Genomic DNA, 18,367 nt, shown 5'->3' on the forward strand with positions numbered 1-18,367 from the left:
CCTGGTTTAGTTGATTTGCTCCATGAAAACATGCACACATCCTCCACAAAAGAACACATTTTTGCACATTTTAATGAATAATTCCAATTCATTTGCTGAAATGAATATTAATAAAAAATGCTTTTGTAAAAGTAGTAGTTACTTTGCATATGACTATAGCGTGTATGAAAATGCATTCCTGCTTCATGGTGTTAACCTAGCGAAAGTGAAAGCAAACATAGCTAGTGTAGCCTACTGTGAAAATAAGTCACCACCTGTGGACGTGGGTGATCTGGTGAACTGATTCTCAAAATAAGAATCAGTAAGCTTGTCCAAGCCGAATGATCTTATTTCTTTACACTTGCACTGTTGTGGTGCATTAGTTTTAACATTAGTTCTGTTTAAGAAACCCATGAATGCAGCTGGTTGTTGAGCAGTTTATTATTTGTGTCCTGATGTTTTCATTCACTTTAATTCCATCTTTGCTGGATGTTTAATATAATAGAATATACAAAAGTATCGTATAATACAAACATTTTTAATATTATACACTATATTCCCTGGGACTTTTGAGTATGAATGCACAATAAATGTACAATTGAATGATTACATTTAGGGAAGGAGTTTCTTTTACATTTGATAGGCAGTTGACAGTACTGTTACGTTTCATTTATGTTTTCCTCCTGAAAATCGGCTGAAATGATAAATAGGCCATGCTCATAAATCATTTATCTTTTTTCACAGTTTTTAATCATACGCTTGTGTGTGTGTGTGTGAGTGAGTGAGCGAGAGAGAGAGAGAGAGAGAGAGCGAGAGAGAGAGAGAGAGAGAGATTCTAAAACTGGCTAGCACTTTTACTGCAACAGTAGTTTCATATACAAATATTTTCTACATGAACTTATTATTCTTTAAATACTATGTCTTTAATGTCTGGTTTCTCTGCAAGCTGTTTAACCCCTGCATTTCAATATTTGTCATAGTGTAGCCCAGACTCGGTTTTCAGCGTAATTTGTTAGCGCACATATTAGTGCACATATCCCATTCGACATGCAATTTTAGGAAAAACAAGTTCAGAATTTAATATTTCAGCATTTTATGCATTAAAATGTCTTGATTCTACAGAGCTCTAATGACACTACAAAAACTGGTTCGGCTTACATAAATAACAGTTTTCCAACATCTACTGTGCCGCCTTCAAACACTATAAACCCCAAAAAACAAAAACCATAATGCCTAAAATTAAAGGTATGTCAAAAAAAGCAGTCATTTATTTAAGCATGGTAGTCCACAGCCCTGCTCTTTCCCCACCCTCTTTACTCTGATAGGGTGCACCCAGCCACCCAGTTTTGATTGTTGACAGTCACAAATGACTGTAAATAAATTTCATCCATTAAGTGCCATCAAGTTGATTTTGCCTCCTGCATCAGTGAAACAGTTTTCCATTTCTACTATTATTAAGTACTGTTAAGTTGATTCCAACTCCTGGTGACTATACAGGTAGTTCTTCTACAGGATATCCTGTATTCTGTTTAGTATTTTTCCTGTCCCACTTTTTTAATTGTCCAGCTTTCATATTCATAAACATTTCAATACACTGAATCAAACTGGATTTTTCCAATAGGTATGGAAACCTAACAGCCTTACTTATAATCTGTATGCTAAAAAACATCACTGTTACACAGAAAACAACAAATAAAGTTCACACAAATTACCTTTCAAAATATTTTATTTCAAATGATTTCTCCATGATTCTTACATTTATCCTACAAAAAAGAGCAGTAAGACCTTTTTTCAAAACAGACACTACTCATATACTCCACTATTCAGATAACTTTCTACTGCAACATTTCGCAATCTTATTACAAAAGTGGACTTATACGATACAAATTAAAGTACACAGGCTGGTGTGTGTGTATATGTATGTGTGTGTGTGCACGTGTGTGTATGTGAGTGAGTGAGCGTTTCTTGTGTCAGATCAGAAACGGTGAGGTTTTGACAGAGAGTGGTAGAGTATAATCTCTCTCAGTCTACAGAGAGACAAAGGGGGGTGGGGGCTATGACATCCTCCTCCGAACATCAGCCTTTCACTTTCTCTTCTGGAAGAAATATTTCATACAGTGTGTCAATTTTACCATAGTGCGACGCACTCCTGTGCTCTAGAACACATACTGCAGGATCTGTAGAGTTACAAACAAAGAACAAAGCTGTGTCTGACACATTTCCTGTCTCAAAGTCTGATAACAGAGTGTAAGAGAGAAAGAAATGAAAGGCTGGGGTTTGGAGGGCTGGTGTTTGTCTGACGGTGAAGGGTGGCTCCTCATGCCTTTGTTGGGTTTCTCCTTCTCTCTAATTTCCTTTTCCTTTTCCTTTTTTCCCTGAAGAGAGAACAGAACACACAGGATCAATGTTTCTTTTAGCTCTTCCGTTTGATGATGAAGCTTCAGCACAAACCAAAGCAAACTGCCTACTGGTTAATGGTGGTCTAGTCCACACAATATTTTTACAACAGACACAAGCTCAACCTAATTCTCGTCTAGTGGACAAAGGGCTTTTTCATCATTAATCCCTCAAATGGCCAGGGCTTGCCAGCAGGCCCAAAGTTTTGTTACATACTTCTCTAACCTAAGAATAGCTCAACCAGTGTGCACTGAGGTCCTTGTAGTTAATGAATAATAAGCCTTAGTATTTAATCAGCCTGGGATTTTAAGGGGTTACTTTAATCTTTTTTTGTCCAATAACCAATTATAAAATGTTTGTAGTGATATCTAATGAGTTTTAAAATATAATGGTTAAACACACACTATTTGGCCAGAAGTATGTGCTAATTATTGTGTTCAGGTGTTTGTCACACCCATTGCTAATAGGTATATAAAATCACGCACAAAGCCATGCAACAGACAAAAAATGGGCCTCATTCACCAATATTTCACAAGTTTTTTTCTTGTGGATTTTAAGAAGAAATGTCCTTTTAAGAACTGTTGGTGAATGAGGCCCAAAGGCAGTAGAATGGGTCATAAAGAAGAGCTCAGTGACTTTAAACATGTCATTGTCATAGGATGCTACAAATCAGTTAATGAAATGTCTGCCCTACTAGATCTGCCCCGGATAACTGAAAGTGCAATTATTGTGAAATGGAAGTGTCTAGGAGCAACAACATCTCAGCCATGAAGCAGCAGACTATGCAAACTCACAGAGCGGGATCACAGAGTGCTGAAGCGCGTAGCACGTAAAAATCAGCTACCCTTTCCATGGTTGAGCAGTTGCACACAAGCATAATTTCATTATGCGCAATGCTAAGCGTTGGCTGGAGTGATGTAAAGCATGCTGCTAATGGACTCTGGATCAGTGGAAACATGTTTTCTGGAGTGATAAATCACACTTCACTATCTGGCAATCTGATGGATTAATCTGTTGTTGGCAGATGCCGGGACAATGCATAGTGCCAACAATAAAGTTTGGTGGAGGAGGGATAATGTTCTGAGGCTGATTTTTAAGGTTTAAGCTCAGCTATTTAGTTCCAATGAAAGGCAATATTAATGCTGCAGAATATAAAGACAATTAGACAACTATATGCTTCCAACTTTGAAGTAAATTTGGGGAAGGCCCTTTCCTGTTCCAGCATGACTGTGCCCCTGTCCACAAAGCAAGGTCCATAAAGACGTGGTTTGACAAGTTTGGTGTGGAACTCCAGTGGCCTGCCTAAACCTCCCTGAAGACCTTTGGGATGAACTGGAACATCAATTGTGAGCCAGGCCTTCCCATCCAATATCAGTGCCTGATCTCACAAATGCTCTTCAGACTAGACACAAATTTCCCCAAACACACTACAAAATTATGTGCAAAGCCTTACCAGAAGAGTGGAGGCTGCCATAGCTGCATATTAATGTCCATGATTTTGGATTGGATGTTCAACAAGCTCATATAGGTGTGATGGTGAGGAGCCCACATACTTTTTATGGCGGAAAATAAATCTTCTCGACTGTAGCTGCCCTATTAGTATAGACGAGGCCTTAGCAATGCCTCAGCCTGAAGGCCCTCAAAGACAGTATATGTAGGACCATGAACAACTTGGATTTTATAATTTGTTTATAGACTAATATTTGACAATTTAATAAAATACAAAAATAATAAGTACAAAAAAAAATACAAGAATAACACTGAGCCCCTCTACGGCCAAACGTGCAGAGTTTAGTACATCAAACTCTTGTTTTAAATGGCAAGTTTGAATATGTTTTCTCCCAAAGCTAGAGTAGAGTTTACAGCCACAGTGTTTTGCACTTAGGCCTTGATAAATAAGTTTGAAGGAAGTGTAAGCTACCATTATGTCCCAGCTTGAATTATCATGTTTGAGAGAAGCTGTAAGTGATAAAGTGCACTGTTCCAGTTTTGAATACAGGATTGTTGAAAACAGCTGCATATAATTACTTAGAACACGATATGCTTGCTTAGAGCTGTAATCAGTTGCTTTAGATTTGATTAAAATGTAAACTGGGACATTTTATACTTGCAGAATGGACATATTAAAGAAGCATCTGGAAAGAATAACATAATGCCAACGATCTGATAAATAATTGGGTTTAAATACTGAACTTCCTCCTTCATTCTAGGGAAGCTGTCCTGGATACACTGATACACTGAGATTGAATAAGACAATCCAGCCGTTTTATTCAATCCCAAGACCCGATTTTTTACAGCTCATTGTTCAGTGTAGGCCTCTGTTTTTTCAAGTATGAAACACCAAGAAGATTGCTCTCAAAATCATCAACGAATCAACATGCTGAAACAAAATCGGCTTCATGTATCCAGGTCTCTCCACTCCAGCTCTTCTGGCTCATCTTCGATTCAGCATCCTACTCAAACACCCACTGAAGGCCTTGTGATCCCACAAAAGACAAAAGCTTACATTACTCATGCATAAAAATCTCCACCACAGCCCAAACTAACACACACAGACCGATAAAAGGCATCTGGTTGTTGTGTGCCTTTTTGGAGAGGGCTTCAGTTTCACTTGGATCTTTGTTCTTTTGTTCCCTTTAGACATTTAAAACCTTGCATGGGAACATAAGCATCTCAAAACAAACCAAAAAGGCCACAGAAGCAGTCATAAAAAGGAAGTACTTAAGTAGTTGCATGGCTATCTGAGGAGTCGCTCCCAGTTAACTAGCCAAGGTTTCTATTAAATCTGTCCACTGTCAAATCCTGGCTTTAATCTGCCTAGTAAGAACACTGATTGTACTCAGGCCTGAACATTACATTGGTTGTTGATATTAATGTTACAAAGACAAAAATTTCATCTCAGTTCTAGATTCTACAATAGACCACATCCTCACCATTGTTAGATGCTGACTGACCAGAGAGCAAATACATGGCTACTGAGGGATAAACTACAGCACCGGTAACTGACCAGTCAGGGCTCATACAGAGGTCTAATGACTCATTATTGTGGCTTTTAAAGACACTTTAAATCCTACATAATAAGAAGCAGAAGACGGCTGCTTTTTACCTTTGGGCTTGGATTTGATCTTGCAAGGTTTAGACACTGTGATGGTGGGCTGGCATTCAACGTCGTAGAGAGCCTTCAGCAGCATACCAGAGCGAGTCTTAATGCCGGTAGCAGTGTCACATTCACCCCAGTTACTAAACTTATACTTGCAGTCAGCTGCACACAAAAACACACAAAGAAGCTAGATTTAGAATGCTTGCTTCTAAATGTAAAAGGGAAAACAGGACTGCAGGCCTTCATTCACAGGAAACTGGGAATCGAGATTTGCAGTGCTAGTAATTCTTATACATTCTCATACAATTTTACTTCTGCAGTATTATACTGCAAATTTCAAGAACTATCTGTCAATCAATGCAAGCTTCAAGCTTCCAAAGGAATTTGTTCATAACTAATTTCTGATATGTCTACATGCTGACTGCTAGGTTAACAGAAGAATTAGAAGTGTAAAAAGTATTAGAGAGTATATCAAAACGACAAAGGGTATATTAAAGGCACATAGAGGTATAAAGGTCACAGAGATTATTTTAGAAGTATACATGAGTATATAGGGGACACAGAGATATATTAGAGGTATACAGTAGTATACATGGTAAACAGAGGTATGTTAAAAGCACAGAGGTTTATAGGGTACAGAGACGTATATATGGTTTTATGCAAAAGTTTGGCTGGCCTGGTCAAATGACATGTTTTATTGATTTTCTAGATTAAAAAAGTGCCCATCCTTTACAGAGAACACACTTCTGAACAATATGCATATATCATATTTTATGTATCATTTTTTCCAAACATGGTCAACTCACTTTACTAAAATGTGCAGAGAAATGTAATACCGATGTTTGCAGAGGATGTGCTAACTCCTTTTCAAGTAGAAAATGAACAAAACATGTATAACTGGATAGGTTCCAATTTTTGCATGCAACTGTACAGCGGACTATAGAGGGAACATACAGGCATTTTAGATATTTGTGGATCATTCTACCAAATCGGTTCAGTCAAATTGGAACATTCTATTTTGTCACTAACAAAACATCATAACACTACCAAAACTTTACCAAATGTTTTGGTAGTGACAGCTGTGGTTGTGACAATTTAAGCTAATTTTGATTCTTGACCATAAGTCAAAAACACTAACAGAGCTTTGAACAGTTGTACACACATAAAATCATAATACTTTTCATTAAAACACAAAAACATTTACTTAATTACAGAAAACATTTGTTTTGGTAGTGACAAATCTTAAGGTTATACACTGATTTCCAAGCTTTGGGACACATTTACTTCAAAACAATGGGATCTAACTGCTCACCATGTGGCCATGAGAGACAGTAATTCAGTCTCACCTCCTGCTCTGAAATGCAGGGGTGTGGCTAAAATAACGGTCCACATATGGACTAAAACTCTTTGTGTTTCAGTAGTAACATGACAATTTGTTTTTTTTTTTCACAAGTTTAGGGGTTAGGGTTTTGGACAGCCACCTCCCAATAGAAAGTACCCTTTAAATTATGATTTTGTATATATTTAGCTTATTACTATCTCAGCTAATACTTTGGGATTAAATGGATCATAACATCATCTTTGTATATATCCAAGGTTTAAATACTTACTTTTTTTAATATATATATATATATATATATATATATATATATATATATATATATATATAAAAATATATTTTAATAGCAGGATCACAGTTAGGTAGAATGGTCCATATAGAAGTGTATAAAGAGAAGTATTTTAGTTATATTAGTGGTTTACAGAGGTACATTAGCAGAACAAACTAGTAGTATACAGAAGCATTTAGGTTACACAGAGGTATACTGTGCTTTAAATAATCTCTTACCACCAAACTGCTTCTTCCAGTTGCAGGGCACTTTGCACTTGAGCTTCTTGGTTTGATCGTTGCAAGTGCCTTCCCTCTCACCTGTTCCGCAGTCACCGTTTTTGGGTACGCAGCCACCAAAGCGCCACTCTGCACAGTCAGATGCCCCCTTCGGACCTTTGCCTTTGTCTAACAAAACGCACGTCAATGTCATTTAATCCATACTTGTTTCAATTGTACATTTTTTTCCTAAGACATAGTGTATCAGTGATTATTTCATGTCTGACTTGTCCTGGTCATAAAACATTATGTTCACATATTACCTTATGTACAATCAAGTTCAGAGCCCTGTGGTGTTTAGCTAATTGTCTGTTACTGCAGGAGTTGAGAATAAGAAACCTTAGCACATTCTCTGAAACAGAACCGCTCATTCTAGTTTTGACAGACATTCGAGTGGGCCCACATTTTTTGCTTTGTCATTTTATTGTATTCCATTTTCAAATACAATAAGTCATGTAATCAGGTCGTAAGGTTGGTAGTAAGGTGTAGTAAAGTTGCACCATATATTGTTTGTTAATCATTATTGAAATATTGGCATTTGCAATACTGATATTTTAAAAAAACTGCAGTTTTTTGTGTGCTTAGGGCATCCTGACCAACTTTAGATGTTACAGATGTGTTTATGTGGGTTCTCTGATGAACCAAGGCATTTATATGATTCAACAAACAAATAATTTTGATCAAAGTAATGCAGGCCAACCTTTAGCCATGTCATCAGAAGTTCACCAGATTATTTTTATGTATATTAAAGTTACAATATGCAGCTATGCAGCTACAATATGCTAAATTATGTAGTGTACTGTGCAAAAGTTTCAGACACCTAAATAAATCAGATTTAAAAAGCTATCTGCTCAGTAAAACAAACATTACTATAAATGCAAATAATATTAATACAATAAGTAATGATTTCATTTGTGTCAATGTGTACATTTAACCATTTCCAAAGCCCAGTATTATTTGTAGTTATCATCCAATACCTGGTTTGGATAATCAATACTTCATTATGTTAAACCAAGTGTGCTGCTGATGAAATTTAATAAATCCATGTGATGACTGGGGGTGCCCTGGAGAAGTCTAGAACCAGAATTTGTTCTTCCAACTGGCTCACATCAATTACTTTTTGAAAATAAGAAGTTCATGTAAATTTTTGCTGTATTTATGTTTACTTGCATTTATTAAAATGATGTGTTTTTATATGTACAAACACACTTACTGCCAAGTGATTTTTGTAAATAATGTGCTTAATAAGGTGCACAGGCATAAAAAAATCACTAGTAGTTTGCTGATGTCTCGGTAACTAGCTAGCTAAATTTCCCGTTCCACCTTAAATTAATTCCACCATTTAAGGTGAAACAAGAAAATTTGAACAAGAAGTTGGCGAGTAGCTGACTGCAGCTTCATAACACTGAAGGTTTAGGGGTGGGCGATAATAAATAATTGTCGATTCCCCCCTCTTTGAAGACATATGATGCCCTTAATGTAACTAAAACCCAGCAGCAAGGTTGCTGAAATTCACCCTCCTCTGCTATCACTGCAGACTGGCAGGGTCGCCTACGGAGCAGCGCTAGTAGCCTGTAAATGAAGTCATGTTCTTTTTTATTCGAGGGTTGTCCCATTTCATTGCAGAACATTTCAACAACTACCCCTTGTATCTCAGTTCCAAGGGACAAGATGACACTCTGTTATTTAACACACCTAATTGAACTCTACAACTAATTAAGAATTCCAAGTGTTAGAAATCCTTGCAGTACTGTGGCCTTCCAGGACCTGAGTTTGAAACTCCTGGAAGCTCCTCGGAATGGACCAAGAACCTCTGATCTAAGTGCAGTACAGAGAATTCTTTTATTAGGAGGTTTGTCAGGAGCCGTTGTGAAAAAAACTGCATCTGGTTTTATTTGGTAATTTGATGGTAAACTCCTGGTGCAATGTACTGCATTAAAGCTGATTTTGATATTGAGACTACAGTGTAAGAGATGTAAGAGATTAGATCACCTTTCTTGTTCTTTCCAGCTTCTGTAGTGACGATCATTAAGGCCACTAGCAGCAGGAAGAGGGTGGAAAACAAGCCACGCATCCTGGAAAAAAAACACAGCCACATGCGCACACACACACAAACACATTAATGTCACTGACTTCAAATTTATTTTAAATATCATTCTTTAACAGTAATTAGACTAATACAGATGAGATTAAACATGTAATCACTCACTCTAAACATACTGCAAATGTCTCAAACCTTGATCATCTCCACACATTACGCACTTATTCTACTAGAATATTCTACTAGAGAAAAGCTCACATATGGATTTAAATTTGTGTCCATCATCCTTTAAGACAAATCCTCTAAACACAATTGTGATTTTGGTGGCTTATCCTTGTCTCCTGGAGCGACAGGCTTGAATCTGGCCAGGTGTTTGTAAGAAGTGCCAACCACGCTGTGCGACAATACAAAGCTGTTCAAAAGGTAAGCTGTGTGTGTGTTTGGCAGGAGTGGCAGTCAGACAACCTTCAGAAAACAAAAACACACAGTAGGTACAGTGGAGAAGGGGGTAGAAGCTAGAAGGGGGGGCTATTCGTTGGTAGCTAACATTTTGTATGTTCAGTTAAAATACTCTGTGTTAGCTATAGTAAAACTGCACAGTATATCTATAGTTTTGGGTTTGTACTCTGAGCATCTTGCCTGACCTCAGAGGTTCCAGATGTGTTCCAGATTCTGTGGGTGTTTTGATGAATCTAAAGTTTGTGATTCATCGAAAACAATTAATTTCTGTCAAAATATTGCCCTCTTTAATGAAGTCACACACTCATCAATGTGTTTTTAATACATAGTAAGGAATTTCTATGAGTAACAACATAATGCAATATGGTATGTCATACATCTTGTGTAGCCTGAGGAATGCAACTATTATTATATTGCATCCCCCCTTAAAACGTATCCCATTGCTAGAGTGATAATTAGGATCCACTATTCCATTTGGGAAAAACTGAGCTGGGTACATTTTCAACCACTTTTTTGTTTCTATTATTCAAGAAACCCAAAATATTGCATTATGACTTTTTCTCCAATACAATTCAGCCATACTCCATGCACACTGCTGGTAACTCTCTGGGAGGCAGCCTGGATGAGGATGTGTCCCCTCAGAAGCATTATGATGGAGCGGGGTGAGGAGCGAATGTCATTAGTGCTGGAAAGACAACGAGTGCAACACTGTGTTCAACAGATAATTTTCCACACAGTCATCAGACGCTTCTTAATATGAGGACACAGCGGTCGGCTGTTTGTTTCCCAAAACGTCATTCCAGCAGTGGCTGGTTATGTTCAGAAAATGTGAGAGAGAAAACAGACCCTTTTTTACACACAGAAAATGGAATACTTGAAGTACGTTAACTTCTCTGAAATCATCAGTGCTGTCAATTGTTCCTGAACAAATGACTTTTCCACTAATTTACTAAGTCGATATTGTTCACATATCCTGGAAATGGACTGTCACTCTCTATCTCTCTCATGTTTAGTTCACTTCTATTCCTTATGTGCTGATCTTTACACTGTTATTTGTGTTTTCTGTGATTAAAGCAGTTCCATACATTATCTCTCTGTTTAGCTGTTCATGTGTGCACTAGGGAATTATACTCGCCTTCGTACAAGCCTGCAAGCGGGCCAGATTATTCTAGCTGAATCAATAAAGTATTTGACTTTGAGCCCAAGTGTGCATTTATTTTTTTCGATGCTGTCATGACATTGGACATATTGATTCATGGGGGCATGATGTAACTGATAACATGGATTACTGAAGCTTTTCCCCAGGATTTTAAAGGATTCCGGGATTTTCCAGGTTAAGCACTGGCTAATAGTGTTACTTTTACATGAACTAAATATTTCACATTTTACTCCACTACTATGGAAACAGTAAAATGGTCACACACCATCGAGGAATCTTATAAGATTGTTACACTGGAGCAGTATAGTAGGTTTACTGACACATTGCAAGCTGGTTCTTTATTGCTGACACGAATGAAGAACCATACTGTGACGCTTTAAGTCAGAGAATTACTCTTTACTATGAGCAGTGCTTGGCACAAATTTGCAGTTCAAAAAGTGACTGTTTCCTTTACTGGATCTGTCTTTAGGCTCAGAAAATACTTATTCAGCCAGCAATGCAAAGCAGCCCCTACTAAAAGTACTGGCATTTTGAGGTTGACTAATTCTTTGAAGTCAATGTGAATCAGAAATCATAACACATTTTCCTTCTGTACTGTGATGTTTGAGAGAAATTTGAGAAACATGGTTAAAAATAAGGGCTTCTGAGCAAGTTGAGCATTCTTGCTCAATGATTGGTGGAGGTAGGGGGGGTGGGGGGCAAAACATTATATTATTGGTTAATATTTTTCCCTGCCTGCTGGTACGTGGTGAAATCAGAAGACATTTTAGAAGCGAAAGTCACTACATTTTGATGGAATATTGGACCCCACTGCATATCTTTAATTCTTTACTGTCCTTATTAATCCCTAATAGAATCGTGCTAAATTTTAAATAAGAGAAGATAGAAACAAGACACTGAAGGCCACATCAGTGCACAGTTCAGTGTTTCAAAACTTTGCCATATCTGAACGACTGAAACTGACACTCCTGATATAATTTTAGAGAATGAATTCTTAATTTTTCAGGAAAAAACAATTAACTTTCAGCTTTAAGTTCCTTTGCATTGCTTTTATAAAATTTGGACATATCAGACCAGATATTATTCAGATACCATTCTGATATCATTTAGATGTTGGATCATACAAGGTACAATGATCCAGACTCAGGGCTGTGTAAAGTTTTATCACACTGCATGCACATGTGTGTGTTGGGGTGGCCATTTGTTAAAGTCTTTCATGCATATGCATGGTATTAATGCCAAGTTTGATGAATGTGGCATTCTTGAGAAGAAGAGGGTTTTCTAAGAACACACACTCACTGTGTTTCAATCAGATTAAAAACACACCCGTATAGTGCTGTTGTTCAGAACCGCGTGTTTCTGGCACTGTGTGCGCTCTTTAGCTCCGGCTACCATCTCCATGGCGATGGCCAGGCCATGTGATGGAAGATGGTAGGAGTGTATTGTCGGAGCAGAAAAGACTCACCATGGGACGCCAGTGCTCCGGAACAGGGCAGGAGACCCACACACACACACACACACAAAACACTACACTGCAGTTAAACCTTGAAGCTAAATCATTGTGACCTAGCTCATTCAATAGCATTTATTTTATGATGTTACGGGAGCAAAAAGTGTAATTATTACTATGGGTGTTTTTCCACTGCACAAAGTACTGGAACCTTTTGTACCAGAAAACTGGAACTGTGCTTATATCTTTGGTGATCAGTTGAGTACATAAGGTTTTATGGTTTTATTAGTTTAATTGTTACTTTGTAAAGAGTTTGCTAAGATAAACTACATACAATGATAATGTTGCTAGCATTTGTGCTACCCTCCAAAAAAAGATTGTTTCTGCTCATATTTTCACACTTCAATAGAGAAAAGTTGTAGACATCTGTGTGTGTGAGCACAGAAAAGTGCAATGTATCTGTGTCTGTATCTCCTGTCAGCAGAACTATGTTGCACAGAAGAGTCTGGTATATCAGCTGATAAGCTAATTAGCAAGAAAGACAAGTAGTCAAATTAGACGCTTTAGAATGATTATCATCATGGTTCCAGTTGTCTCTCAAACATGTGGAAAATGAAATAGAACTAGATCCACTGGTTGCTGTTTGGGTCAGTTCTTGATTTTTTGTGCAGTGGACAAATGCCCTAAGTAACTATATAATACTTTAAAAATAACTTAAAAATAACTAGTTTGCTTTGGAGTCACTGAATAATAAACCATAGGATGTGACAATCCTGGGACTTTAACATTCAGTTCAATTTTGACTTATGCCTTTTGGTGAACTGATCAACAGTTTTGATGTTTGTTTACAGTTTACATACATATTAGTTTCATAGACGCCACTGAATAATAACAACTGAATAACATGATTGTGGTTTTAAGTGGTTAAAAGTTGTAAGAAACCCTAAACAATTGGGAAAGAAATGAAAGACTTGACAAAGTCATCATAAATGGAGCTCAACTGATGAAACCCCCCTCCTCTCCACAACCAATCCCAGTTAACATCGTCCTCTAACTAACTTCCACTCGCTTGCAATAGACCTCCCTTGCTGCTGGGCACAGACGACCTTAAGGGTCACTGGTCGTGGCAGGCCGGCCGCTGTTCTGTGAGCGAGCGTCAGCCAGCAGGAGGCTATCACACTCTCTTTCTGTGTCCTATAAATTCCCATTCAAAGCTGCGTTCCCGCAGAAAGCTCTGGCTCTTTCAACTGAACCTCTCGTTCCTTCGGCGCCAAAAACCTTTATGGCTTGCCCTAACTAGCAGCAATAAAACCCCTCTCTTTTTCGCTCTCTCTCTCTCTCAGCCTAGACAAATACTTAGCCCTCCTTTAGAGCAGTCCATAAATATATTCTATTGACCCACTAAATCCAGCTCTTCCCTCTGAAACACTAATTAAGTGTCAGTTGCTTGCTGGAGCATGACTAAAGCTCCCCCCACCTTCTCGAGCCCAAAAATTTCATTGCACCCCTCCTGCCCTCACACCCACCAGCCCCCCTGCCCTGACCTCCTCTTCCTTTTTAAACCTCTAAATTCCTCTTCTTCTCTTTTAGTTTATCTCACCCACTTTTTCCAAAATCTCTTCCACTACCCCCTCTCTCAAGAGAGAGAGATAGACAGAGATCTCTGTGTTGTTACTGGGAAATGCAAACCACTGTTTTTCCAATATAGAATACACTCTGAATTCCAGCCCAGCAAGCCCTAAGTGTGTATGTGTGTGTGGTGAGTGTCTCTAGGCTGCACTCTGTATGTGACAGCAAAAGCTCAACAAGGCTGTTCTGACCCACTAAGTTCCACACACGCACATACATATGCACAAGCGCACACACTTACTTGCACGCTCCAGGGTAGCTATTATCACACACACAGAGGAATGCGGGACGGCTGGACACACACTTTTCTTCTCACACAGGCACACACACACATTTACTCCTCTTCTCATACCCTATTTTCCTGTTTTCTTTACACTCCATTTCAAGGCCCATGAAGTTTTTTTTTTGTGTGAGTATGTAGCACTTGCTGTATGACCAGCTGGAATTAAAACTCATTTACATAGCAGAGGAAATAACACAAAGCTGTGACCCAGTTTGCTGGTTCTGGGGCATATGGCACAGTTTGCACGCTCGTCAGGACGGCTTTGGCTCCAAAGTGCTTCATTCAGGGCCGTAAAAACCCATCTTACTGCCAATAGATCTTAGATTCCATTACAAGTGTTCTGTTGGTGTGCAAAGCTTCGCTTAAGTCAAAACGCTTTCATGAATTAGTAAAAGTCAAATCTGTTCAGTGAGAGTAGCATGGGTGAGACCAAGGTTTACTTAAACACAAAGGAGACATAGCTTAACACAGCACATCTTCCAGGAACAATGGCTGGGTTGTGCTGATAAAATTCAATATCTCAGTATTTTCCAAATATACCAGGATATATGACATCTTGGTTTGCATTAAAAATCCCAGGCTTATTACAGAATATGGCTTATAATTCAGTAACTACAGTGACTTCAATGCAAACTGGCTTAGGTTGTAGAAGGTTATAAGTTTTCTGTGTAATCAAACTTACTATTAATTTAGTTATTGTGTATTTTGAACTGGTCTTTCAAAACAAACTGAAGATCCCAGCAACTAAAATCGCTGGACTAGTTTTGTGGATGTGGACAGAGCTTGGACTAACCTGCAGTGTCCATGGTGTTTAACCTGGTCCCAGCTTATGCTTAATCTAGGTCTGAGAATCCTTTGTGTTATCTATCAATATCGCAAAAAAGAAAAATACTAGCATAGACTACAGATGGCACAATACCACTTTTACTCTTCTGATACTTAAACCTTGACTTCCGGCTGATACCAGCACCAATCCGATATTTCTTCTTTAAAACTACTAAGCTTTAAAATGAGCTATTTTTCATTGAAGCACTTACGATGAGCATCTAAAAGCACGCAATCATACTCAATACTCAAATGCTCTACTGCCCCACAGGACAAAATGCACAGCTAACAACATCACATCACATAGTGTGAGTGTGTGCTATTTCAGACTGACCAGGATTGTACTAGATTCATTCTTTTTTTCTAAACCAGACTTTTCTTGGAGCAAAACCAATACCTGGTACTGGATAGGTGCCATCTCCGCTATAGACAGCATACAGTTCAACACTACTTAAACATGTTCAACAGCAGAAAGGAGGGTGTGCAGACAGGGAGGAGCAGAGTGATAAGGAAGGTAAGAGACAGGTCTGGGCAACGAGAAACAGGCAGCAAACATAAAACCAGCTGTTGCAGCAATCTCTGCACTACACTTTCTTAAAACCTTGCCTGTGATTAACAGCCATAAATCTGCATAATTTGTCCTGACACTGCACGCAAACATGAATGCACACCCTCATAAGCTGATCTATACTGACACAGTTACTGACAAAGACTAAACTGTCATACTGTAAATGATGTACACATTAGAAGCTAATTCAAAAATGCAATCTATTACCTTCTTTTCAATGTATATTGAAAGCTGTTCTGAATCAGTGTACTTCTTTCTTTCTCCTTCACACACACAAACATTTTCACATGACACTGCTGCCCGCCCCTCTCTCAGAAAAGCCAGGAAACAACCGAAACATTGCCCCATACATACATACACACACTCGGGGGTAACAAAGATCCCTCTCTCCCTATGCAGCCCACTTTTTCTTTAGAGAAAACAAGCTTAAGTGCTTTAAATCCTTCAGAGCAGAATCACCATTACTCCACTAAAACAACTATGCCCTGTGGGCTCAAACCTCTGTGTAAGCAAAAGTATATCGCCAGTACCGAGTTAAACCTCTCATTATGGTCCAAACCATAAATAACTCTGTCTCTTCATACAACATGGGATGCTCTGGAGCACATGAGCCTAAGGTCACCCTGCCCAAAGCCAAGCTAGAAGGGTATAAAGACCCCCCAGCACTGGGCTATTGAACAATGGAACTACATTCTGATGGAGCACCACCAAATACCTCTGGAATGAGTTGGAATCATCCATTATCAGTATCTGACCCTACTTTGATTGGTTAAATGCAATCAAATCCTTACAGCAATGTTCCAAAATCTAGTATAAAGCCTTAGAGGAAGAATAGAAGCTGTTTCTGCAGCAGAAAGGGGCACAAACTCTGTATTAATACCCTTGATCTCAGAAGAAACATTTAGGTGCCTACAAAGTTTTGGACATGCAGCAATGCAGATGAAGGCAAAATTTTTCATCAGTCCTAATCTCACAAAAGCTTTCAAATGAACCTCTGCCCTGTTTCAATTTAACAGTGCATGGAAACATTTACACAGTCAAAGGGAGAGGGAGAGAAATTTTCTGCCCTTCGCACTGGCCCCTCTCCAACACAGAGGCTCTCAGGCAAAGCCACAACAACAAGCCAGTTTAACAAAAGGCAGTTTTCAATGTTGATGTCTAGCTAGGTGTACTGTGGATTGTAATCCCCTGAAAGAGAGCGCACCTTCTGCTTCTTCAGTTCCGCTCTGAGGTGAGAAAAGGGCCTGCTTAGCATCAGAAGAGGGAGGGAGGAAACGGACGAGGGAAGGGGGCCGAGCAAATATCGTTCAGGTGAAAAGGTCTGCGGCCGAGGAAAAGAGGAGGAAAAAAAGGAGAGCATTTCTCTCTTTCTCTCTGCCCTGACCCTTTGACTCAGTTTGCCTTAATCAGCCCATTCAAGTCAAGAGGGAGCGAATGCAGCCAAGTGCATTAATCACACAAAACCCTCTTTCTCTGCTCTCTCTCTGACACACACACATAGGGACATTGCTGTGTGTTTTCTTGTTTGGGAAGTGGCCTGCTGTTTTATAGCTGTATTTGTTCATCAGAATGACTGTGTCCTTGGATAAAATAAGAGGAACTTTACAGCTGGATTTGACCACAATCTTTCCAGAAACTTGTCAAAGCTACCTCAAATTAATGTCTTTCCTAGAAACTATGTCAAATGAATGTGTCTGCTACACAGTACCAAACTTAAGTACTTTTAAGTGTATGCAAATTACAGACTTACACAGACAGTTATCACTAGTAAAACTGTGTCAGATGGATTCAAATGAATGAGTTTCACATCAAGCCACTTCATGATCCACAGAAAGCATTTCAACAGATGAACACTAATAATGAGCAAACACACTGATATGCAGGCTCAAAGGCTTTTCTCCAGCACTACAACCGAGGACTGTCAACTACTTGCTGTACCTTCACTAACTCACCTGTGGTAGAGTCTGATGTTCTTCAAACGTTTTTGGCAAACTATGCAGATTAAATTTGGCCACAATGTCAGGAAGTTCTTTATCCTTGCTGTAATTTGCACTCATTACTCTGCTGGACTTGTTTAAGAGGGAAACTTTGACAGAATCTCTCTAAAACACTTTTTTTTTTATTTCCTAACTGAAGTTCTGGGTAAATCTTTTCAACGAAAGAACCTCAAAATATCTTTGGAATGACAACGAAAAACAAACTCAAAACGCATGTAAATTTGTTCATTAGTTTCAGCACAACGACTGTTTTAAGGAGCCGAAATTATCTTAAAAAATAAGGATAATCATCTGGCATATACAAACGAAGGGAAAAAAATCCCCCAGAACTTTAGTGGCGGGTGCACTCACACAGCAGAGAACTCGCGAAAAAACAGTTTGTTACACCAGAAAAATTCACTGCTGTCTTTTTACTTTCTGTGGAAAGACTGAAGTTTCTCTTTTTGTTCTGTAACTTACTCGCTCACTCTTGATCCAAGTCCACACACAGAAACAGTGTTTAGTTGCTCTCCTGCATCCGCGCTGAGCCTCACTGCTTGCTCCTGCTCTTCGTTTGTCCAAAAGTTTAACTAGTTTGCTCTCGACCCCTTACAGC

The 18,367-nt window shown here is 38.7% G+C and overlaps 1 protein-coding gene across 1 annotated transcript; it reads right to left on the reverse strand.

Annotated features, from left to right (window-relative positions):
* Positions 1 to 1,687: 1,687 nt before the first annotated feature.
* Positions 1,688 to 18,367, reverse strand: mdka (midkine a). Its single transcript, XM_036583972.1, has 5 exons — positions 18,232 to 18,367; positions 9,354 to 9,436; positions 7,323 to 7,490; positions 5,483 to 5,638; positions 1,688 to 2,354 (listed from the first exon to the last, which is right to left on the reverse strand). The coding sequence occupies exons 2-5, from the start codon at positions 9,433 to 9,435 to the stop codon at positions 2,326 to 2,328; spliced, it is 435 nt and encodes a 144-aa protein (XP_036439865.1). The 5' UTR covers position 9,436; positions 18,232 to 18,367; the 3' UTR covers positions 1,688 to 2,325.

Source organism: Colossoma macropomum, unplaced genomic scaffold (assembly GCF_904425465.1).
Source record: "Colossoma macropomum unplaced genomic scaffold, Colossoma_macropomum, whole genome shotgun sequence".
NCBI lineage: Eukaryota > Metazoa > Chordata > Actinopteri > Characiformes > Serrasalmidae > Colossoma > Colossoma macropomum.

Bases quoted from the DNA above. Each gene is read 5' to 3' on its own strand.
- mdka (XM_036583972.1), bottom strand. From the start codon at position 9,435: ATGCGTGGCTTGTTTTCCACCCTCTTCCTGCTGCTAGTGGCCTTAATG. The intron at 7,491-9,353 runs GTGATCTAATCT...GCGTTTTGTTAG, and splicing joins AGCTGGAAAGAACAAGAAAG to ACAAAGGCAAAGGTCCGAAG. The intron at 2,355-5,482 runs GTAAAAAGCAGC...TTCTCTCTTCAG, and splicing joins GATCAAATCCAAGCCCAAAG to GGAAAAAAGGAAAAGGAAAA.